Source organism: Mus caroli, unplaced genomic scaffold, assembly GCF_978045245.1.
Source record: "Mus caroli unplaced genomic scaffold, Mus_caroli_1 scaffold_19, whole genome shotgun sequence".
NCBI lineage: Eukaryota > Metazoa > Chordata > Mammalia > Rodentia > Muridae > Mus > Mus caroli.
In genome coordinates, this window is record NW_028227274.1 from 18,181,227 (window position 1) to 18,206,158 (window position 24,932).

At 43.5% G+C, this 24,932-nt stretch overlaps 1 protein-coding gene across 5 annotated transcripts in view; it reads left to right on the forward strand.

Annotated features, from left to right (window-relative positions):
- The first annotated feature begins 2,359 nt into the window (after nucleotides 1-2,359).
- Nucleotides 2,360-24,932, forward strand: part of Rnf125 (ring finger protein 125) — a 28,648-nt gene continuing 6,075 nt past the window's right edge. Inside the window, exons 1-6 of one of the 5 annotated variants that reach the window (XM_085833685.1) lie at nucleotides 2,360-2,956; nucleotides 14,924-15,080; nucleotides 17,927-18,021; nucleotides 19,258-19,348; nucleotides 23,014-23,121; nucleotides 23,496-24,928. In XM_085833685.1, the coding sequence (XP_085689811.1) occupies nucleotides 2,793-2,956; nucleotides 14,924-15,080; nucleotides 17,927-18,021; nucleotides 19,258-19,348; nucleotides 23,014-23,121; nucleotides 23,496-23,612 (732 nt within the window). In that variant the 5' untranslated portion in view covers nucleotides 2,360-2,792 and the 3' untranslated portion in view covers nucleotides 23,613-24,928. Of the gene's footprint in view, nucleotides 2,957-3,055; nucleotides 3,673-14,923; nucleotides 15,081-17,926; nucleotides 18,022-19,257; nucleotides 19,349-23,013; nucleotides 23,122-23,481; nucleotides 24,930-24,932 lie in introns of those variants that run through there. The other 4 variants (XM_085833686.1, XM_085833687.1, XM_029471959.2 and 1 more) reach the window with 4 other exon arrangements.

Below are 24,932 nucleotides of genomic sequence, written 5' to 3' on the forward strand. Positions count from 1 at the left end.
GCCATAGTCCATTGTTGAGGGAAGTCAGGGGAAAACCTCCAGGTAGGAACCTAAAGCAGCAACCTTGGAGAATTTCTGTTTTCTAGCTTACCTCCAGGCTCATGCTTAGGTGGCTTGCTTGCTTGCTTCCTGTCTCTGTCTCTTGTGTGTACAGAGTTCTGCCTGCAGGCCAGAAGAGGGTACTAGATCTCATTATAGATGTGGTTGCTGAGAATTGAACCTAGTATCTCTAGAAGAACAGACAGCCCTTTTAACCTCTGAGCCGTCTCTCCAGCCCCTTAGGAAGCATTCTTATGTAGCTCAGGACCACCTGCCTGGAGAAAGGTATTGCCAGTAGTGGGCTTTGCTCTCCTCCATCAAATGAGCAATCAAGACAATTTCTCATGCACAAGCCCCGAGACCAACCTGATAAAGACAATTGCTTTGTTACTTCCTTTTGGTGATTCTAGCCTGGGTCAAACTTACAGTTAATGCTAACTAGAACATTGCTTATTCTGCCCCTAATGTCTACTGATGTACTTGACACAAAGTAGGCTCCCTCATTAAATGCGTGCAGAATGAATGAATCTGAGACAGAACATGTGTTCAACACCACCTGATGGTGTTAGGTCAGGAACAAGGGCTTCACTATTCATTACCTCCTTTTACTTTTAACGAAAATTATCTATCACTGGTGTAATAGCGCCATGGCGGTTCTGGGGTAATCAATTGATTTCTGATTGGATGTGAGGCTTGGTCAAAAGAAGAGAATAGATACTTAACACTGTAAACCTGTTCCCTAGCCTATGGCTAGGCTGGGTATAGTGGTGCTTGCCTCTAATCCCAGTATTCAAGAGGGAGAGCAAGGCAGATCTCTGGGAAATCATGGCCAGTTTGGTCGACATAAGGAGCTCCAGGACAGCCGGGACTACGCCATGAGATATGTTTTCAAAAACAGTAACAAGAAGCAAAAATTAAAAACTAAACAAAACAGGAGTTGAGTTACAGCTTAGTGATAGAGTATTTGCCTAACAAACAAAGCCCAGCATCGGCATCATAAAATTAAACAATGCAAGATTAAGTTAAAAGTGTCAGCTGGACATGGTGACACCTGCTTTTAATCCCAGCAGAGGCAGATGCAAGCAGATCTCTGAGTTTGAGGTCAGTCTGGTCTACAAAGCAAGTTTCAGGACACAGAAAGACGCTGTCATAAAAAGAGAAAAAAATTAAAAGTGTCAAAACAGAAAAACGGTAAAGACTGGAGAAAATAAGTGGGGTTCAGGGGATTGTTTGTTTTTTGTTTGTTTGTTTGTTTGTTTTGGTGTTTTTGTATGTTTGTTTGTTTTTGTTTTTGTTTTTTCGAGACAGGGTTTCTCTGTGTAGCCCTGGCTGTCCTGGAACTCACTCTGTAGACCAGGCCTGGAGAACTCAGAAATCCGCCTGCCTCTGCCTCCCAAGTGCTGGGATTAAAGGCGTGCGCCACCACTGCCCGGCCGATTGTTTGGTTTTTGAGACAGGGTTTCTCCGTGTACTCCTGGTTGTCCTAGAACTGGATCTGTAGACCAGGCTGGCCTTGAGCTGAAAGATCCACCTACATCTGGGATTAAAGGCGTGTGCCACCACTGCCCAGTTGTTGCATTACATATTTTGCAGTATTATATATGTGTACTGTGCATTTGTCCATACAACTGCATTATATCTATAACCCTCTCAACCTGTTTTTCCCTCCTATCTACTTCCCAAGTGTAGTGACTAAAGAATGCCCCACAACATGCCATAGGAACTTTATTTTATTCTTTACTTTTTCATTACTAAGGCACTAGGGAACAAACCCAGGCCTCATACAGGCTAGGCAAGCACACCACCACTGAACTACGTGTAAAATCGTGTTGTTTTCTTGAAATGGCTCCATTCCCTAGTCCTGAAGGCCCTGGAAATCACTGTGTGGTCCAGACTGCCTTGAAACTTTAGGCAATCCTCCTTCTCCAACCTCTTTTTTTTGTTTTGTTTTGGTTTTTTTTGTTTGTTTGTTTGTTTGTTTGTTTTTCGAGACAGGGTTTCTCTGTGTAGCTCTGGCTGTCCTGGCATTCACTTTGTGGACCAGGCTGGCCTCGAACTCAGAAATCCGCCTGCCTCTGCCTCCCAAGTGCTGGGATTAAAGGCGTGCGCCACCACGCCCGGCTTTCTCCAACCTCTTAAATGCTGAGACATAAGGCATAAACCACAATGCTGGGCTTATTTATTTTTGAAGCGCAGTCTTGTTCAAATGCAGCCCAGCTGGCCTAGAACTCTCTGCATTCCTCATCTGACCGCTGTCGTTGTATTTGTACGCCACCAAGTGGGCCTCTGGATTAAGCTTCACATCAGGGTCAGAAAACGTTCCGTTGTCCTGGGATATCCCTCGCGATTGAAATATTGAGTCAGTCACCTAAATGGTCATAGGTCGGCTCTGAGGCTTATTAAGATTCCAACTTGGAGTCCGGATAGAGTCATTCTGTCTCCAGTGGGTGTTCTCAAACTGCACTTATCGGAACTCTTGCGGAACTCTGAGTGCGGACTCCGGGTGGAGGGTTCAGGTTTCACCCTCCGGGGACCTCGAGCCTCTGCAGTGCCTTGTCTCTCGCGGAAGAGCGTTTGAAAGCGGCGGCCGCGCGCTCCGCCTGCGCTCCACCGAGAGGCCCCGCGGCGCGGCTGGCCGAGCCAGGAGGCGGCGATCCGGGCTGGGCCGGGACTTCCTTCCTCCCGGGTGGGACAACAGAACCACCCGCAGCCGGCAGGGAGCTCCTGGCAGCTTGCTGAGCTAGAGCGCAGCGATGGGCTCCCTGCTGAGCAGCGACAGCTCCAAGTCTGCGCCCGCCTCCGCCACCCCGCGGACTCTGGAGCGCAGCGGGGACTCGGAGCTGCCCATCACCTCCTTCGACTGCTCCGTGTGTCTGGAGGTGCTACATCAGCCGGTCCGGACCCGCTGTGGCCACGTGTGAGTGTCGGGTGGCGCGCCCACCCAGCGGGGAGGGATGCTGGGGAAGCTGAGGGCACAGGGTGGGTGGGAGTAGAAGCAGGAGTATTGGGGAAACTAATGCAGAACTACGACCACCTGGACAGGTCCGGGAAGACACCCAGGGTATGTGTTTGTATGTGGTTGGGGGCACTTACACGAGATTGTGAGAGCCGGGGAATCATGGTGTGGTAGGACCCGGACCTCCGACACATTGCACATTTGTCCGACTGATTGGGTGTGCCTCCCAATCTCGGGAGAACTTGGGTGGGTTTTGTTTTGTTTTGTTTTTGGAGCTGTGCACATGTTCCAGAACCTCCAGAGGCTGATCTCTTTTGCTCTTGTGCAAACTCTTTCTATTCTCACACGGGTTCTTTTCCTAACACACACAGACCTCAAGGCCAACTAGAGCATGCCAAAGGCTTTCTGAGGTCCTTAGCTTGACCAATGAATAGGGTGGAGCTTGGAGCTCGAATGTTTGTTTCATACCACTAAATTCACTGGTTTAAAACCCTGCTGCAAAGTGACTGGAGGTTGTGAACTACCTGCCACAGGCACGGCCCCTCCCCAAACCGAAAGTATAGACAGTTTTCTTCAAAATCTCGTGCATGTAGTGAAAATTCATTGCTGTTGCAAAGCAAGCAGTAGTTGTTTCTAAGAAGACCTTTAAAAAGAAGCCTCAGGCGTATGCTATTAGGGTATGTTCTTAGGGGTGTTTGAATAATCAGGGGGCTGTTTATTCAGGCAGTTTTTTCATGTTTTTTTTTTTTTTTTTTTTTTGTGGTCACTTGGGTGTGAGTTGTGTGCTTGCATGCATGCATAGATCGGAAGCAAAGCCGACTCCTCCACCGTCATCTCTGACGAAACTAACGACAATCCGATAAAGCACAAGAACAAACACACATCTGCTGGTGTCAACTCTTGGCTTACCAACAAAACAAACAAAACAAAACCCCCGTATATTAAAAACGCATATGCGCGACCGTGTTTTAACAGCACTTGAGGAAGGCTTGACAAACACAGGCAACCGAACCGGGAGGCCCTGGTACCCACAGGGAGCCAGGGAGGAGAATGTGCGGCCCACACAGTATTTAAATCAAGAGTGCTCTGGGCGCTACTTTGTGGTTATTCTCAGGACCTGTTTTCTTCAGCTTTGTACTTCAGGGCTTACTTTTTTTTTTTTTTTTTTTTTTTTTTTTTTTTTTTTTTTTTTGGTTTTTCGAGACAGGGTTTCTCTGTGTAGCCCTGGCTGTCCTGGCACTCACTTTGTAGACCAGGCTGGCCTCGAACTCAGAAATCCGCCTGCCTCTGCCTCCCGAGTGCTGGGATTAAAGGCATGCGCCACCACGCCCGGCATTCTTTTTTTTTTTTTTGGTTTTTCGAGACAGGGTTTCTCTGTGTAGCCCTGGCTGTCCTGGCACTCACTTTGTAGACCAGGCTGGCCTCGAACTCAGAAATCCGCCTGCCTCTGCCTCCCGAGTGCTGGGATTAAAGGCATGCGCCACCACGCCCGGCACTTTTTTTTTTAAACGTCTTTTCCAGTTAGTGATGGTGTTTCCTAGCTGTCTCTACATAGCTCTTTGACATACCATCCAAAGGCCAGGGTAACAGGGTGAGAGCCAAAGTTCTGTTGTGTAATGTTATGAAATATATCAATTAGGTCAGAACAACAGCCTAAAGAAGATTACACTTTTAAGAAACTGTTTTCTTTTGGGACGCTTGGGGTGAGTTTGGGTCTTATGTCAACTAAGTAGTCTAGCCTCAAATTCACTACATAGCTTTACAGTCCAATCAACGATGAACAGCAAGTTTTGAAAATCCCTTTCCACTGCTCCAAAGGAGCAGCTTGGTTAAGTAGTCCCCTGATTCACATTGTTTTCAGGGGCTGGATTTGGAACACTTTAATTTATTTGTTTCTACTAAAGGAGAATATAAACTTGCAAAATGTTACATTTCTTTCTGTTTAATCTTTTTTTTTTTTTTGTTAAAGTGAATAGGAAACTGGCCACTGGAAAAAAGAGTCATAAAATATCCTAGCAGGGACTGGACAAATTGCCCTCCCTCCCCTAACTGTTCTTTGTTTTGACAAATCTATGTCCATTGTTCAGGCTGTGGGCAGAATTTCCATGTTCTTGCATTTAGCCAACTTGGGCGCCTTCCACTTTATAAATGTTAACCAGAGTCCTTTTGCACTGGAGACTGTTGTTAACAGCAATTGTACATTCTAAATGAATGACTCTTTCCTGCCAAGCTTAAGTTGGAAAATGAGACAATTGCCAGTGAAGCCCTGTTTTTAACCATCCCATAGAGAGGTTAGATTGCAAACTGGGCTGTTTTTGTTGATTTTAGTTTATAAACAAGTAAATGACAACAGTTCTCTGGATGGATGTATAGGGAAACCTTTACACACCATGTGACATAGTGTGCAAACACGTGACTGCAAGCTGGGTTTGGGATTCAGCCTTCTTGTGACCTAGTGGTTGACTCTCATTCTCTATCTCTGCCTTTAAAAGGCGGTGAGCCGTGAGCTGTTATGAGCATGTGAGATCCACAGAAGCCTGTAAGGAAGGCCGGAGCTAGAAATGTAGGGCACAGTGGTAGAGCACTGGCTTAGCACAAGCCCAGCCTTAGGCTGGATCTCCAATGCCACCTGCATATAGGTATAGTCATCATCTTTATTTTGACAGAGTCCCATGTATTCCAGCTGACCCTGAACTCACTATGCAGTCAAGGATGACTGTCCACGTTTAGTCATTACATTTCTTTCATTTTTCTTTTTCCTTCTTTTGAGAAATGGGTCTGACTTTGTAGAGCAAGCTGGCCTTGTATTTCCTGATCTTCCTGCTGCTGCCTCCTAAATGCTAGGAATTTTGTGTGACCACTGCCCTGACACCTGTTTTTTGTTTGTTTGTTTGTTTGTTTGTTTGTTTTTAATGGAACTTCTGGATTTTAAATTAATTCATTTATTTAAGATGATTTTCTGAGGGTTCTACTGCTGTGAACAGACACTATGACCAAAGCATATCTAATGAAGACAACTTTTAATTGGGGCTGGCTTACAGGTTCAGAAGTTTAGTTCATTATCGAGGTGGAAGCATGGCAGTGTCCAGGTAGGCCTGGTGTAGGAGGAGCTGGGAGTTCTACATCTTCATCTGAAAGCTGCTAGGAGAAGACTGACTTCCAGGCAGCTAGGATGAGGGTCTTAAAGCCCATATCCACAGTGACACGCTTCCTCTAACATGGCTATATACCTCCTAATAGTGCCACTCCCTGGTCCAAGCATATATACAAACCATCACAATGATACATGCTTCCCAGGATACAGGGGTAGAGGCAAGAGGATAGCTTTTAGGAATTGGCTCTCCTACCTTGTGTGTCTTGGAGATTTTGTTCTAGTAGTCAGGCAGATGTGGTGGTAGATGCCTTAAAATGTCTTGAGACAGGGTTTCATGTACCTCAAGCTGGTATTAAATTCACATCATGAACAGAATGACCTTGAACTACTGATATTCAGGCCTCTATCCTACCTTGTAGGTTCTCTCTCTCTCTCTCTCTCTCTCTCTCTCTCTCTGTGTGTGTGTGTGTGTGTGTGTGTGTGTGTGTTGGGGGGGTGAGAGAGAGAAAGAGAGAGAGAGTCATCCCAGGCTGGTCTGGAACTCACGGTGTAGATATACAGACAAGACTCTGTGAGTGAATTCACATAGATCCACCTGGCTCCCAAGTGCTTGTATGTGAACTGCCATGCCTGATATCCAGCATTTTATATATTGATTTGATTATTCATCTGACAAAAATAGTTGTAAAATTAGATTAAAAGAAAAAGACTTCCTACATTTGCTTTAATATTGTCAGGGAACTGGGGAAAGAAAGAGTTATTGAATGGAAACTGTGAACTGAACTAAAAAGGAACCTAATTGACTGTTGACGAGAACAGTCAGGTCTGGGGATGTTGTTCATTGGTAAAGCACTTGCCTAATGTGTGCAAGGTTCAGTGTCCAGTGCCAGAAAAATAAACTCTTCCCTGAGTGTTATAGGCACATTTGCTAAAGGGAGCTGGACATAAATATTAGCTACTTTACATGACCAAGGCCACTTATAAAGAATTTGTTTGGGCATATTATTTCCATGATGGCAGAGAGGAGCTAAGGTAGCTGAAATCTGAGGACTATGAGCTCTTGGAACATGAGCAGGACGTGGAGAGCGGGAGCCCAAAATGGCCAGTCTTCAAATCTCAGTCTGCCATATCTCAGGAGATATACCTCCTCCACCAAGGCCAGACCTCCTAAGCCTTCTGAAACTCTGCAGCCAGCTGGGGAACCAAACATTCAAATGCCCAGAACTATGGGGGACGTCTTCAAACCACCACAGTTCTGATGCAGTGGCAGAGTTCTTACTAGTGTGCACTAGGCTTTGGTGTAGAAGTTAGGGTCCAGTTTTTCTTCCCAGCCCCATTCTCCCAGAAATAAGACTCGGACTCATAATATATTTACAAATACCTTGGCCATATAACTAGGCTCTTCTCGGACTAGAATCATAACATAAAAATAACTCATTTATTTTACCCTACATGCTGCCTTGTGGCAGGTTACCTGTGCTCAGGTACCACATTTCTGTCTCCTTATATCTTCTTGCCTCGTTCTATCCCAGAATTCTTTCTGCCTCCCAGATGTCCCACCTTCTATTCTACCCTTTCCTATAGGTCATAGATTTTTTTTAAATTGACAGGTGATTCATCCATACAATACATAAGATATTCTTTCTACACCTTGAATTTATTCCCTAGTATTACACACTCAAATAGACAAGAGCAAATAATTAGCTTTCCAAATAGATATAGTAGACAAAGGAGAAATATGATGGAGACAATGCCTAAGACTTAATTAGTTCAAGAAAGGGTATATATATATATATATATATATATATGTATATGTATATGTATATATGTATATATATGGAATTTATTGGGTTGATTTACAGCTGCAGTCCTGCTAATTTAACAATGGCTGCCTGTGAACAGAAAGTCCATGAATCTAGTAGTTGCTCAGTGCACAAGGCTGGATATCTCAAGTGATCCTTAGTATATCCTGAAATCCCAAAGAAGAACTCTCTAATGCCAATGAAAGAATGGAGATGCTAGCAAGGCAAGGGCAAGCAGGAAGAGAGAAAAGCTTCTGTCTTCCATGTCCTCATATAGACTTGCATCAGAAGGTATGGCTCGGATTAAAGGCCTGTCCTCCTACCTCATAGGTCTGGACTAGAAGTGGATCTACCTACTTCAAATCAAGTAAAAAAAAAAAAAAAATTCCCTCACAGGTGTGTCCTTACATTTTTGGATTTTAGTTAGTTCTACATGTAATCAAATTGACAACCAAGAATAGCCATCACAGGCCTGCTGACCCTTCAGCAATCTGGTAAAAAGAACTTAAAATGTAATTGCTGAAAGCTGATTCTAGTGAGGCAATACCTGTAAGCATTTGACATGTAGAGTCCTAGAAGATTGCCACAAGTTTAAAGCCAGCCTGAATAATATCAAGTGTTAACTTGCTATGATAGACTAAAGGGACACTGTCTCCAAAACAACACAATACCATAAAGAAACAAGCAAACACAAATATCTCAAAGATCCTGGAGAATAAATTTAGGGGGAAGTAAATGAAAGCTAAGAGTTACCAAAAAGATCTAAAGTAAGATTTCTCAACCTGTGGGTCCCAACCCCTTTGGGGATCAAATGACTTTCACAGGGGTGTTACCTAAGACCATCAGAAAATGCAAATATTTACATCATGATAAATAATTGTAGCAAAATTACAGTTATGAAGTAGCAACGAACATAACTTTATGGTTGAGGGGGTCACCACAACATGAGGAACTGTCTTAAAGGATTTCAGCATTAGTAAGGTTGAGAGTCCCTGCTCTAGAGTTTCAGTATGGGCCTAAGAGGGGCAGGGGCTATAGGAAGATCTGTATCTCCCTTGAACTCAGTGGAGACAAGTGGTTATTAACATCATCAGTGTGCACACTTTTCCTAGAAGGCAATGCTGCTGAGGCTATTTCTAACTCACTTTAAGGAAAATGGATAAATTCCATTAGAGATCAAGCAGGAGCTATAAAACGTCTCCAAAGTGTGGCTCTCAAGAGCAGATCTTTTCATGTGCCACCACTGCCCAGATAAGGAACAGAACTCGGGTCTTGCAGAAGAGCAGGAAGTGTTCTTAACCACCGAGACGGGGAGAGGGAGAGGACACAGGAAATGGTACTGGAGATTGAACCCAGGGCTTTGTGCATGCTATGAAAGTGCTTTACCAACTGAGCTGTATCCCCAGCTCCAATGGTCTATGGTTTCTCTATAATGACTTTAAGATAGAGCTGATGGCTGGGCATGGTGACGCACGCCTTTAATCCCAGCACTTGGGAGGCAGAGGCAGGAGGATTTCTGAGTTCCGATGCCAGCCTGGTCTTCTGAGTGAGTTCCAGGACAGCCAGGGCTGCAGAGAAACCCTGTCTTGAAAAGAAAAAAAAATAGAGCTGATGATTGGCCACAGACCTTCCATGACCTGGAAGAACACCCCAGTGTGCTCGGTGAGTGTGTTAGAATGTGGTGCGTGAAGCCTTTTATGCTACAATTGGGAAATTCTTGAGTGCCATTGTTCTAGCAGGTGAGCACATGTTTTTTTTTTTTGGTTTTTTTTTTTTTTTTTTGGTTTTTCGAGACAGGGTTTCTCTGTGTAGCCCTGGCTGTCCTGGCACTCACTTTGTAGACCAGGCTGGCCTCGAACTCAGAAATCCGCCTGCCTCTGCCTCCCGAGTGCTGGGATTAAAGGCGTGCGCCACCACGCCCGGCTGAGCACATGTTTTAAAAAGCACCATGTGACCACTCCTTGACGATTTGGCAGTTAAGTGTTGGCTATCAGTTGAAGTGATTCCAAAACAAACCAAAGTTTGTACAATTTGGTAACTGACCTTTTGTGTGTGTGTGTGTGTCCATCCCATACTAGATATGACAGGGCTATTGTTTTTCTTGCTGTGCTGGGGGCTGAACTAGGCAAGCAGTATAGCACAATATACACTGTACCATTAAGCTGTACTTGGACCAGACCGGTCTGGTCCATTGTTGAAGGGGATTGCTTTGTGTGCGTGTGTTGTGTTACTGTGGACTGTTCACCTGTGACTTTTGTCTTTGGATAACGGCTCCCTTAACTTTGTTTCCATTGACGCTAACTTTGCTGGCTCAGATCTTTTTTTTTTTTTTTTAAACTCTGTCTAGACAGGTTTTCACTCTAACCCAGGCTGACCTGGAACACACTATATAGCCCTGACCAGCCTTCAACCTAAAGCAATCCTCCTGCCTCAGCCTCCCAGCTGGTGAGATTACAGATGTGAGCTATTAAGCCTAGCCAGCACATCCATAATGAAGCTTTGTGTTGAATACCTCAATTAAAAGGTTAGGCCTGCCACCTGCTGCCAACAGCGTCTTCCAGATCCCTGTCCACCAGACTGCTCTCCTCCAAAACCCTCTCCTCAACCTTAGAGTCCCCAGGACTTCCCTTTCCTGTTTGAATTCATTTAGAGTTTAGTTTTGCTCTGAGACTAGGGACATACGTCTCTCCAGTGTTCTTAGCTGTGTTTTCCTGTTTCCTTCCAGTACCCTGCCAGCCTCTTCATTACAGGGGATTTTGGCTAATTACTTTAGAGAAATAGAATGGGTTCATGAAATAACAAATAGGAGTGATGTAATTAAGTTTCCAGCTGGTTTCCGAGCCGGTTGAGTCATTATGGATTTCCTTATTGGTTTTCTCCTGCTGTGTGCTACAAGGGGGATGGGGTCATGCTGGAGGGAAGGGCCACACACCCCAGAGAGAGGGTTTAACCCCAAGCATTCTGGGAGATGGCACTGGAGTGATACCAGCCTAGGAAGATAAGTCACACCAGCAAAGTCAGAAGGTTGGGTTTGTGTGACATCTGATTCCAAGCCCTGGTGCTGTATTCAGAAGCTTTTTGTCTTGGATGTTGGAGGTGGTGGTTGTTTTTTCATTTAAAAGTTACATTTATTTGTTTTATGTTGTGTGTATGTGGAAGGGTGCATGTGCTGTGGTGTGCCCTGTGGGGGTCAGAGGACAACCCATGGTAGGTGCTTCTTACCACTTGGTATTTCCCTGACCACATTCAGAGGTTTGGAAACAAGAAGCCAGATCGTTGCTGTTTGACACAGGATCTCACTCTGTAGTCTTGACTCACCTGTAGACCAGTCTGGTCTTTAGTTTACAGAGATCCTCCAGCCTCTACCTCTTGAGTACTGGGATTAAAGGAGTATGCCAACACTCTGGGGTGGAGTGAAATCTTCAAGATGGTATCTCATTTACATCCATCATGACATCAGTTTTTATCCTTAACTATATTCTCTTTGTGTTGATCCCTCTTTTTGTTATTTCCCACTTCACAGCCCCCTAGGGCAGGTAGTCAGGGTAGACAATTGAATACCTCCTTTCCTTAGTGTTGGTTCCCATATTCCCCTCTCTTGGGGTCTTGAGGTCTTCGTGGCAGAAAGACATCACACTTTTTGAGAAAGGATCTAATGTAGAATTTAGGCTGGTCAACTGTTTATATCATTGGGGTTAATCTTGAACTATGAACTCGCCTGTCTTCACTTTCCAAATGCTGGGATTATAGGCATGTACCACAGTACCCAGGTCTTTGTGTATATTATTATCTATGAGCATACAAATACTCTTAATCAACTGAGCCTCAAGACACTATAGCCAGGACACCACAGTATGGTTTACTCATGGGAATTTTGGCAATTCCTAGAAAAGTCTCTATTGGGCAATTTCCCCTAACTGATTGTTATGTCAACTTTCTGACCATGTTCTGAGCAGCTACTATTGTGCCTGGGTTGAGTAGGAGGGACCTTGTGTTCTAAGTAGCCCAGGATCTTTCTCACAGTGTTACTGTAACTTCCCTGTTATCATGGGAATGTTTTTGTTTTGCTTCTCAGCTTTAGTGAGGTGATACATTCTGACTCACGCAGTGTGGATGGGTTGATGAATTGCTGCAATTGTTCACAGCCGTAACACCACCACAACCCAGATTTAGGACAGTTAGTTCCTATACACTGACAAATCGCCTCCTGTCCTTTGTGGTCAATTTCTGTCCCTATGGCTAGCCCTGTCAGCCCCATCTGCTTCTGGAATCAACTTTGGGATCATGCAGCCAGTAGCCCTTTGACTTTCAGAAGGGGCATGGATTTTATTTTGCCCATCTTGTCTCTGCCACCATCAGGAATCGTTTGCTGGTGTAAGGCCCTTTGAGCCAGGGTCTCATATAGCAAACTCACTAGCATAGCTAAGATGACCCAGAACTCCTTCTCCTTCAATCCCTGGACTTCTGAGATTACTGGTATGTACCACCTTGTCTAGTTTATACAGTGGTGGGGCTGAGGCCCAGGGCTGAATGCAGTGCAGGACAACTGAAATAGACTCCTAACCTAATGTTAGATTTTAGAGACAGGATCTCCTATGCCTCTAGGTAGTCTTGAACTTGTTCAGGCTCATTTTGGGCTTCTGATCCTCCTTAAACTTCCTAAGTGTTAGAGTTACCATTTTGTGCTCCCACACCCAGCTTAAGGCACCAAAGTTTATTGAATAGATGTATTATAAACTTAAAGGTACTTAGCCTTGGTCCTGGTTTATGTTTGAGAGAGATCTCAAGGGCTGGGAGTATATATTCTTGAAGAGTACATATTGCAAGTGGTTCAAACATTCAACTAAAAATAATGTCTTTTTTCGTGGTACTCTGGATCAGGACCCAGGCTGGCCCTGAGCTTGTGTGATTTTCTTGGGTTAAGGCTGATCCTCTGTCTGCTCGTCTCTCAGCACACCTCCGATTATGCCCTAAGATTCCTGGCTGCCTTTCTGAATGTCAGCCAAGAGCAGTTTCTAGACGTTGTATTTTTTGGTTTTGTTTCCATTCGGAGTGTTCCCAGCTCTTTCTAGGTTCCCTTATATGCTTACCACTGTTTTTTCTGTTTGGCTTTTGGAAAGGGGTTGTATTGTAGCCCAGGCTATCCTAAAACTTTCATATGTAGCCCAGGTGGACTGAAATCCCAAGTACTGGGATTAGACTGGTATATTACCATGCTGATTTAATTTTTCCCCTCTAATTTGACAAAGAATCTACTTTTTTTTTATCTCATTCCTCTACTTCTTACTCCCCATTGGTGTTTGTTTGTTTGTTTGTTTGTTTGTTTTTAAGGCTAAACTCTACTCACTATAGCTATATACCTGAGGATGACCTTGATTTCTGTTCTTCCACCTCCCAAGTGCTAAGATTATACAGTCTTGCCACCATGCCCAGCTTAAAATCTCAGGTCTTGCCAGATGTGGTGGAGCATGCCTTTAATCTCAGCACTCAGGAGGCAGAAGCAGGCGTATTTCTGAGTTCGAAGCCAGCCTGGTCTACAGCGAGTTCCAGGACAGCCAGGGCTACAGAGAAACCCTGTCTGGAAAAACAAACAAACAAACAAAAAAAAAAACAACAAAAAAAACCCACCTCAGGTCTTACTAGACTGCATACTTCTGCAGTCTCATGTAAGCAGAGAATTCAGGTTGGAGTCATTGATGTTGTATTTGGAATGTTAATTTTTTTTCTTTTAGTTGAACATTTGAGCCATTTGTAAAAAATACTCTTAAACGAATATACTTTCAAGGTTTTACATGTGTCTTAAGGTTTCTATTGCTGTAAAGAGACACCATGACCAAGGCACTTCTTATAAAGGATAGCATTTAATTAGGGCTAGCTTATTGGTTCTGAAGTTCAGTCCATTGTCTTGATGGTGAGAAGCATGGCAGGGTCCAAGCAGACTTGGCACTGGAGAAACTGAGAGTTCTACCTTGTTCCAAAGGCAAACATGAAAAGACTGACCCTTCTGCATTAATTGGAGCTTCAAAGCCCACCCTACAGTGACCCACTTCCTCCAACAAGGCCACACCTCCTAATGGTGCCACTTTCTATGGGCCAAGCATACTCAAACCACCAGAACTTGATGGTCCATACTTTTGATTCTAGCATTTGGGAGGCAGATTCAAGTAGATTCTGTGAGATTGAAGCCATCCTCATCTATATAGTGTGTTTTAGGCAAACCAAGAGTACACAATGAAACCCTTTCTAAAAAGCAAACAAACAAAATAAGAAAATACTTTAAGCCAGGTTTAGTGATGTATTCTTGTAATCCCAGGTAGATTACATTACAGGCGGGAGAGATGTTAGTGGGAAAACTGAGATTCTCTTTTCAGATTTCCTTCCTTCCTTCCTTCCTTCCTTCCTTCCTTCCTTCCTTTCCCTTTTCTTTTCCCTTGGTTTTTTGAAACAGGGTTTCTCTTTGTAGCCCTGGCTGTCCTGGACCTCACTTTGTAGACCAGGCTGCCCTCGAACTTACAGATATCCACCTGCCTTTCCCTCCTGTGTGCTCAGATTAAAGGCCACCACTGCCCAGCTAGAAGAATATACTTATTTTTATTGTATGAGATCTGTTTGCCACCTGCTTGCCCAGTCCCTGTGGAAGTCCTAAGAAGGCATCAGATTCCTGGGAAATGGAGTTAGAGGTGGCTATGAGCTACCATGTAGGTGCTGGGAATTGAACCTGGGTCCTGTGTAAGAACAGCCAGTGCTCTTGACCACTGAGCCATCTCTCTAGACACCCTCCCATGCATGCTTAGTCTCATTCATAAAAGATTTTAGCTGGGCGTGGTGGCACACGCCTTTAACTCCAGCACTTGGGAGGCAGAGGCAGGCGGATTTCTGAGTTCGAAGCCAGCCTGGTCTACAAAGTGAGTTCCAGGACAGCCAGGGCTACACAGAGAAACCCTGTCTCGAAAAACACACAAACAAAATAGTATGAACTCAAGTGCTGAGCCCTATCTCCTGATGCGTGCATTCTCTATGTCTTTTGAGTAGGTTCTGCCGATCTTGCATTGCGACCAGTATAAAGAACAATAATAAATGGACATGTCCATACTGCCGGGCATACCTTCCTTCAGAGGGAGTGCCCGCAACTGACATAGCCAAGAGGATGAAGTCAGAATACCAGAACTGCGCCGAGTGTGGGACTCTGGTGAGTGACACAGCCGTGTTCATGATTACAAGCAAAGGTCTCCAGGGAAACCTATCTTTCCACCTTCTCCATCTCTCTAGCTCCCTCCTGTGATTTGGGGACAGTTTCTCATTCTGTAGCCCAGGGTGGAGGTAAACTTGCTGTCTCCTGCCTCTGCTTTGGAAGAGTCAGGATTGCATACACCCACCACCACATCAACACCTTTAGTATTTGTGTGTGTGCAGCACTAGAGATTGAACCCGCATGCTGGATGAGTGTTGTACCAGCAAACCAGAGTCCCAGCTCTCATTTTTCAGAGTCATTAAGTTCCCTGTGCTAGCTATGAACGTATTCTGTAGCCCCACCAGCCTTTTAAGTATCCTTTTTGAAACTTGGAAGTCTTACTTCATTCATCTATTTTCCTACCACCACCCAGAGCTGGGAAGATAACATTTTTAATATGGAATTTTAAAAAAGGAAAGCTATGTACGTTAGTTCACCCCTTTAATCTCAGCACGCTGCATGTTCAAAGTTGGCTCAGTCTCCAAGGCAAGTTCCAGACCAGCCTGGACTGTATAATAATACTTTGTCTCAGAACAACAAATGCCCCAAACAAAAAGTCAACCCTCACATGGTTACTCTTTCCCTTTGCCTCAGAGCCTGGAAACCAACTAGATATTGTTGCCCTTACCCCTGGCCCTTAAGGAATTATGGGAGCAGGATGATGCTTAAATGGCTCTCATCTTCCCAGCTCCCCATCCCTGCCCAGTGACCGATTTGGTTTGGTTACCTGGACCTCCTCTTGCCAGGGTCCTTTTCTCCTGTTAGGCTCCTTCCCGTTACTGTTACTGTCTTTCCCCGTGAGCTGAATGGACACGCCCCTTATGTCAGCCCCTGCCAGGGCTTTGAGGCAAGGACACACAGGGAGCGTGTCATCTCTGTAACCTTGTGCCCAACAGTTCTCCAATGAGGCCTGGATAGAGTTACAAATATTTATATTTATACATGTAAGAATAATTTATCATGGACTCCTGACCAGAATTTGTACATAACCTTCAGGGATAAGCATCCTGATATCCAACACTAATTCTGTCTCTTCCTGTTTCTGATTTGGCACAAGTTATTTATTTTTAATGATTTATTTTGTGTGTGGTGAGGCACACATGGACAACCTCACTATGACTGTCTATCCAAAACAGCATCCTCTCAAACCCTGGATGAGGTCCCCCATCAGACTCTCTTCTCTGTCTGCTGTCTGATCAGTCACAGGATTTTGCTTGTTTGGGGAACTCTGTGCCAGTCTTTTGCTTTCTAGGCTACCCTTCTGTGCAGGAATGGTGCCTGAAACAAGTTGCAGCCTGTCATATTTTGCTGTTCAGGCTGGCTGCTCTCCTCCTTGCAGCCTGGCTTTACTATTCTGAGTTTCTCTCAGAGGAACTTCTTAGCTACCTGTTCTCATGTCTTGGTTCCTCTGTTGAATTATCTGCAGCATTAGAATAGGCAAGAGGCTCGTTGTCCACCATCTCTGCAACAGTACCTTATATAATGTATGTGTGTCTAGACTATAAGTTTGTCAATTTGTCAATGTACAATCCCCAGGTTGGTGACTTTTCTAAGAAAAGCTTATTTTTCTTGAACAAAATGTCTTAGCCTAGTCTAGCCTGGAACTTGTCATCCTCCTGCTTCAGCATCCCAGGTACTGAGGATTATGTGTGTACCACCACATGTACTTAGAGCTAAGTCTTTCTTTCTTTTCACATACCCCCCCCCCTTTTTTTTTTTGAGATAGATGGTCTCACCCTGTAGGCCTGTGTGACCTGGAACTCACTATGTAGATCAAGTTGGCAGAGATCGCTTGCCTCTCTCTGCCTTTCAAGTGCCGGGATTAAAGGTGTACACCATAATGTTCCTGGCTATTTCCATCACTTGGTAGAGTTTTTGAAGCTGAACTTCCAGCGGAGGTTTAGGCAGAATGAGGAGGCAGTGTAGGCTGGCGTAGGCTGGCTGTGGGCTGCCACCTAGCTGCAGCTGTGAGAAGTTTTCTCCAGCAGATCTTACCAGCATCTCTGAGCCCAGTGTACACTGTGCTATCAACAGAGCCCTTGGGGTGTGTGCAGACAAGCAAGGGCTCCTTATCCTGCCCTGATGAAGATGGACAAGAGCAGTGGCTTATGTTAGCCAAGAAGGCCCTATGAAGTATGCCGTGTGTTGTGAAGTCATACAACACTGCTGGTCATGTCACACATCAGTGGCATTTACTACTTCACTTAATGTGTGAGAAGTTTCCTTTAGTTTATGATGGACACATGCAAAATGTGTATTCAATTTTCATCTCCATTTCTTTTCATCTTTCGTAATGCTTTTCTTCTTTTCTTATTCTTACTTTTTCTCTTCACCTAGATTTGTCTCTTTCCCATAAAACCTATTTGCATAGCAGTATGCAAAACAGCCTTTTTTAGAAAACAGCATGCTTTTCAGAAGGAACAAATTTAAAAGCTCAACATTCAGTTTCTGAAGTGTTAGGAGATTTTAAGCACAGTATTTATCATTATATTAATTGTTGTTGTTATAACTATATTATTACTTTTTGATTTTTCAAGGCAGGATTTCTCCAGGTGTCTCTCTGGCTGTCCTGAAACTCGATCTGTAGACCTGGCTGACCTCAATCTTAGAGATCTGTCTGAATGCTGGGCCACCACCAAAGTATAGGCATTATTCTTGATAAGGCCTGTACTTTGTGACTATTTTGTGAAAAAAATAATCCAATATATTAACTCTCCCAGTGTAATCTGATTTGAAAGTTGTGAATCTGAGTTACATAAAGGTCCTTGCCAACCCGAGTTTTATCTTGAATCTGCTTTGTGTAGGTTTGCCTCAGTGACATGAGGGCGCACATAAGGACCTGTGAGAAGTACATCGATAAATATGGCCCGCTGCAAGAACCTGGCGACACCACAGCAAGGTTTGTTTGAATGCAGTAGAATGCCATGCTAAATTCAATGTATCAGTGAAGAATTTAAGCACTTGGGAGGCTGAAGCAGGAGTTGTGACTCTGAGGCCATCCTGGGCCACAGAGTGAGGTACTCCTATGTGAAGCCACTCAAAATCAGACATTTCTTTTTGAATAGTGGGTGATTTCAGTACCTAACTCTTGTCTTTATTTTTTTTTTTAATATTTGTGTGTATGTATCTGTACCTGAGTGTATGTCTGCACCATGTGGGGACAAGATCCTGTAGAGGTCAGAGACTGTTAAATGCCCTGGAACTGGAGTTACAAGCAGTTGTGAGCCCCCATGTGGGTGCTGGGAACTGAACCTGGGTGCTCTGCAAGAGCAGCAGTTACTTTTAAGCACTGAGCCACCTCTCCAGCCTTGAATTTATACTTCTTAACCTAGAGATCCAAAGGGTCACTCTCATCTTCTTACTTTACCTGAAATTGCCCTGCTAAGACACCTGATGTTGCATTTGCTTTACAAATGGTGCCATAAATTTTAAATTGAGTATTTTTTCTGTAAACAGAGAATAGAGAGTCTGCTAGGTTGACCAGTAGGGAGGAAGGAAGGCTAAAAAATATAGGTTGAGAAAATATGGCTTTGACTGCAAATTGATGGAGTTTATGAAAAATTTAAAATACATAGAAACTGACTTAAATTCTAATTTCTTTTGCTTGTTAAATTATAACAAAGAATTTTAAAGCTAAGCTTAGTAGCACATGACTATAATTTCAGTATGCAGGAAACCAAGGTAGAAGGATTGCTGAAACAAGGGTAGTTTATGCTACGTAGTAACTTTGAGGATAGTTTGAATAACACAAGGAGATTAAAACAAACAGAACCCCAGCCCAGTACCAAGACATATGCCTATAGTCACAACATTCCAGGAGGCTGAAGCAGATGGATTGCAGAGAGCTTGGGGAAAGCCTGAGCTACATAGCAGGATTCTTGTCTTAAAACAGTCAGAAAAGCAAGCCAGAGGTGGTGGTGCACAGCCATAATCCTGGCACTTAGGAGCTAGAAGCAGGAGGACCGAGCTAGGCAAGCCTGGGCTATGTAGTGAGAACCTCCCCCTCACAAAACAGGAACTAACCTAGCTATGGTCTATGCAACTGTTTTCTTTTTGAAATTTCTAATTAGGAGGTCACTCTAGCTGACAACTATAAAGTGATTGTAATTCTGTTGTAATTCTGTGCTATTTCCAGATGTGTATGTCCATTTTGTCAGCGGGAACTGGATGAAGACTGCTTGCTGGATCATTGCATTATCCACCACAGATCAGAAAGGAGGCCCGTGGTAATGATTCTTGGGTTTTTTTTTTTTTGTTTTGTTTTGTTTTGTTTGGTTTTTGTGGGTTTTTTTTTTTTTTTTTTTTTTAGCCCTGGCTGTCCTGGAACTCACTCTGTAGACCAGGCTGGCCTCGAACTCAAATCCGTCTGCCTCTGCCTCCCAAGTGCTGGGGTTAAAGGTGTGCACCACCATGCCCGGCTTTGGTTTTTTTTTTCTTTTTTTCTGAGACAGGGTTTCTTCTGTATAGTCCTGGCTCTCCTGGAACTCACTTTGTAGACCAGGCTGGCCTCGAACTCAGAAATCCACCTGTCTCTGCCTCCCAAGTGCTGGGATTAAAGGTGTGCGCTACCACCGCCCGGCAATGATTCTTATTTACTGCCTGTCTGTCTGTCTGTTTGTGTACAGCGTCTGAATTAAAGATACATTATAAACCGCATTGTGGCTTAGTGCCTGTAATCTCAGCACTTGAGAAGTGATGAAGGATAGATGCTGTAGGTTTGAGGCCAATCCAGGCTAAACAGAGTTCTATGCTAGCTTGGGTTACAGAATTAGAACTGTATCTGCTCCTCCCCCAAAGAAATTAGAAATCCTACTTACTTATTTTCTAGTTTTTAAGGTTACTACATTTATTTATCATACACCGTTCACATGTAGGGATGAGGGAACATTTGGCACAACTGGTGCCCCTCTGAACTTTTCACCAGCTCCAAGAAACTCTTTGATAATGTGTGGCTGGGCATGATGGTTCATGCCTTTGGAAGGGAAAAGCACGTGGACCCTTGTGAGTTTAAGACTAGCCTGGACTACAATAGTGATATTCAGACCAGGTCGGTCTACAACAGTGAGACTCCATACATTGTTTATTATTACTAATTAATTTATTTATTTTAATTCTTAAGAATAAGATAGCCAGGCAGTGGTGACACGTGCACTTGGGAGGCAGAGGCAGAGGTAGATCTCCAAGCTTGAGGCTAGCCTGATCTACAGAGCACATTCAGAGGACATTGAGGGCTACCCAGAGAAACCCTGTCTCGAAAAACTAGAGTCAGGGCGGTGAGATACTCAGATGAGAGAGAAATGTATAGAATCTAGCTGTGTAGCCCTAGATGACCTTGAACAATTTTCTTTGTAGACCAGGTCTTGAACTCAGAGAGATCTTCCATATTAAGATTTAAAGCCAAACAGAGTAGTAGATAACTTTAGCCACAGAGAATTCAAAGCTAGCCTGAGCTACATGAGAAACAAAACAAAACAGTGCTGGGGAAATGTCTTAGTCACTAGAATGCTTGCTCAAACAGGAAGGCCTGAGTTCTGATCCCCAGTGCTCCCTTAAAACCTGTATGTGATTCATCTGTAGCCCCAGGACTAGGAGAACAGAGATGGTAGATTCCTAGGACTTGCTGGCCAGACAGCTAGCCTAGACTAAATGCTTAGCGAAATGCTTAGCTAAATGCTTGAACACTTAGACTTTATCATCCATTCTTTATAGAATGGATTCAGCTAAATATCTACTTTTGGAAAGTTTCAATTAAAAATAAACAGCAAGAACTTCTTATGGTCTATGAACTAAAATATAATTCTGGATATTGAAAAATAATAAACATAACTAAGGATGTAAAATATTCAAACAAGTGTAAATTGAATAAAAGCCAAAAAATTTAAAACAAAATAAAATAAAATAACAAATGGGAGCCCGGTGTGGTGGCACACGCCTTTAATCCCAGCACTTGGGAGGCAGAGGCAGTTGGATTTCTGAGTTCGAGGCCAGCCTGGTCTACAGAGTGAGTTCCAGGACAGCCAGGGCTACACAGAGAAACCCTGTCTCGAAAAACAAAACAAAGCCGGGCGTGGTGGCGCATGCCTTTAATCCCAGCACTCGGGAGGCAGAGACAGGCGGATTTCTGAGTTCGAGGCCAGCCTGGTCTACAAAGTGAGTTCCAGGACAGCCAGGGCTACACAGAGAAACCCTGTCTCGAAAAACCAAAAAAAAAAAAAAAAAAAAAAAAAAAAAAAAAAAAAAAGAAAAAGAAAAACAAAACAAAAAAATAACAAATGGGTCAATAAGATGACTCAACAGCAGAAGGTGCTTGCCCCCCAGACTTTGATTTCTGGAAATCCCATAATATCCACGGGGAGAACCATCTCCATGTGCTCACATGCTCACAATGGCAAGCATACACACATAGACACACATGCACACACACAGGTGCTACACATATATACATAATAATAATTAAATAAAATCAATGAAGACAAAACAACCATCTTTTCTTTGATAGCATACCAAATTATTATACAGCAGATACTGTGAACTCTCATACTTTGACAAACCGCAGTTTATGAACAAAATCAGTACCACATACATGATCCTGTATTTGAATTAGAGACTGAATTTAACCCTTCTTTTTTTTTTTTTTTTGTTTTTTTTTGTTTTTTTTTTTGTTTTTCGAGACAGGGTTTCTCTGTATAGCCCTGGCTGTCCTGGAACTCACTTTGTAGACCAGGCTGGCGTCGAACTCAGAGATCCTCCTGCCTCTGCCTCCCGAGTGCTGGGATTAAAGGCGTGCGCCACGAATTCAAACCTTCTTAAGAAGCTTTGCTACCTGCTTACTCTGCATTTGCTCCGTACTAGTTTGGTTTTTCACCATGAATGCTGCTTCATGCACCGTAAACTAATTGCAATACAAATGAAATAGTGAAGAATCCACCCAACCCAGAGTACTCACTTCTCTGTGTGATTCCTGATGCTGGAAACAGAACAGATGAAGAAGAGGAAGTAAAATTCTCGGCTTTTCTGAATAAAAATCCTGACACCCCCCCCCCACAAAAGAAATAAAAATAAACAAACAAAAAGAAACACAAGGAAAACAAAAACATGTAGAGACATAGTGAAACGCGCATAAGGAATTCATGGTTCAGTGAGAAGCTCTGGCTCAAAAAACAAGTCGGAAAAAGAGCTGAAGAGCTGGTCAGTGTTTAAGAACTCTTGATGCTCTACAGAGGACCAGAGTTCCAGGGCCCAGCACCTACGTGGTAGCCTGCAGCAATCTCTAGTTTCAGGGTATCTGATGTTCTCCACTAGGGTCAATGGGACCCAGGCATGGATGTGACACACACATCATACATGCAGGCAAACACTCATACACATAAAAATAAGTCAGTAAATCATTTTAAATAAAATAAAATGCTTTTAAAATAAAGTATGGCAACTTAAGTACATGAAGTGGAAATGAAAAATAAAAATAATTAAAAACACAGGGTGGAGAACAGTTGAGGAGCGCACCTGACATTGGCCTCTGGCCTTCACAGGAACATGCACAGGCATGACCCTGTACACCTACACACAAACACATGAACACATGCACACATCACACACACCATGAAACTAAACCAACAATGTTGATGTTTGTCCAACAGATTCATAGTTAAGATTCACATTCTATGGTGACTTCCTTTTTAAAAATCTGGCATTAGCCGTGGGGTGGTGGCGGTGGTGACCTCTAATCCCAGAAGTTAGGAGGCAGAGGCAGGCGGATTTCTGAATGTGAGGCCAGCCTGGTTTACCGAGTGAGTTCCAGGACAGCCAGGGCTACACAGAGAAACCCCGTCTGTATTAATATAATATCTATTATCTGGCATTAATATCTTGAATTATTTGTCTTTCTTTCCAGTTCTGTCCGCTTTGCCATTCACAACCTAATGAAAGCCCAAGTACCTTTAATGGCAGTTTAATTAGACATTTGCAAGTCAGTCACACTTTGTTTTACGATGATTTCATAGTAAGTATATTTCTACCTTTTACATTATATTTTTGTGGTGTCTGTATTAAGCTTACTTTTTATAATCCTCATAAGTAAATTGAGCATGTAGGTAGCATTAAGTATTAACATTAAGAGAAAGTCATGACAGTCAAAGTGCTTTGCAGAATTGACTACTAATGTGCTGGAGAGATGGCTCAGTGGTTAAGAGCACTGCTCTTTCAGAGGTCCCCACTTCAGTTCCCAGCAACCACAAGGTGGCTCACAACCACCTGTAATGGGATTTGGTGTATGTCTGAAGACAGCTACAGTGTACTCATATAAATAGAAATAAATAAATAATAGATTTTTTTAAAAAATTGACTACTAATATTGAAGTAGTCTTCTTTAATCAGCTTCGGTGGCACACACCTATGATCCCAGCGCTTGAGAGGCAGAGGCAGGCAGAACTCTGTGAGTGCAAGGCCAGCCTGCTCTACATAGTGAGCTCCAGGCCAGCCAGGGCCTTGTGATAAGACACTGTCTCATCAGGATGGACATCCAATAGAGATTTCAACTTCTGTTTTCGTGGAAGCAAGAGGGGCTGCTTTGTGTTTTATGTATAGAAGGGCTGATATGGAGCCTATATTTCACTTTGAAAAATAAAGTTGAAGCATTGCTCTCCATTTTCTTTCCATAAATCAAAAATAAAGTTGTTAGCATTCTTTTTGTGAGTACATTGTTGCTATCTTCTGACACACCAGAAGAGGGCACCTGATCCCATGACAGATGATTGTGAGCTACCATGTGGTTGCTGAGAATTGAACTTAGGAACTTTGGAAGTCCAGCCAGTGCTCTTAACCACTGCACCATCACTCCATCCCACTGTTAGCATTCTGAATCCTAGAGGTGGCCTTATTTTTCCCCCACTGCTAGAGAAAATGCTCGTTATTTAACTCTGTCCCCGAGAAAACTAGCAGGAATATGTAAACTTTATTCCAGATATGTGTGAAATACAGATAATCATCCTGACCAGAATTTATTTCTTTGACTTTCTAAATCTTAGGGTTTTGATGTAGTTTTTGCTTATATGTATATGTGTATGGTGTGTGTGTGTGGGGGGGGGGGGGTGCCCAAGGCAGCCAGAAGCAGGCATTGGATTCACTGGTGGTTATGTGCTATTGTAGAGTTCATGACCACTGGGAAAAGACCCCAGACTCAATTCAGATTATAACTAAATGTAGGTGGGCTACAAGCAAGGCCTACAGTCTCTAACCTGACTGAAGCAGATGCAGAAAGGGCTTTTAAAGGTGTAAACCACAAGAGCTGTTCTGTCTGCACAAGCAGATTACAAAAGCCAGAATCAGCAGTTAGTCATAGCATAACAAGCAGATGGCTGTACATTTCTGAGTGGGGAGGGGGGGTCAAGGAGTCAGGGTTGCCAAGAACTTATCTTCCAGGAACCTGAGTAAGAGACAAATAGCTATTAGTTACCAACATGGATGCCTATCCCCAAATGGAGTTTTTTAGCCATCCCATGGGAGCTAGGAAATGAGCTAGGGTCCCCTGGAAGAGTTGTATGTGGTCTTGACCACTGAGCCATATTTCCAATCTGGGTGTCCAATTCACTATAAACTACTCATTAAAACCGAATAGCAATAGTTGAAAGGCCAGGGAAGTCAAACAGGAAAGAGTAACCTCAAAGTAAGTTCTGGATCTATGATGAGCTTCCGGAAAAGACAGACAGGCCATGTAACTGAGAGAATTTATTTCCTCAGATATGAACATTGCATTGTGCTGTTCCTCCCAGTTCTGAAACACTGCTGACCATTTCTAATCATTTTTCTGTATTG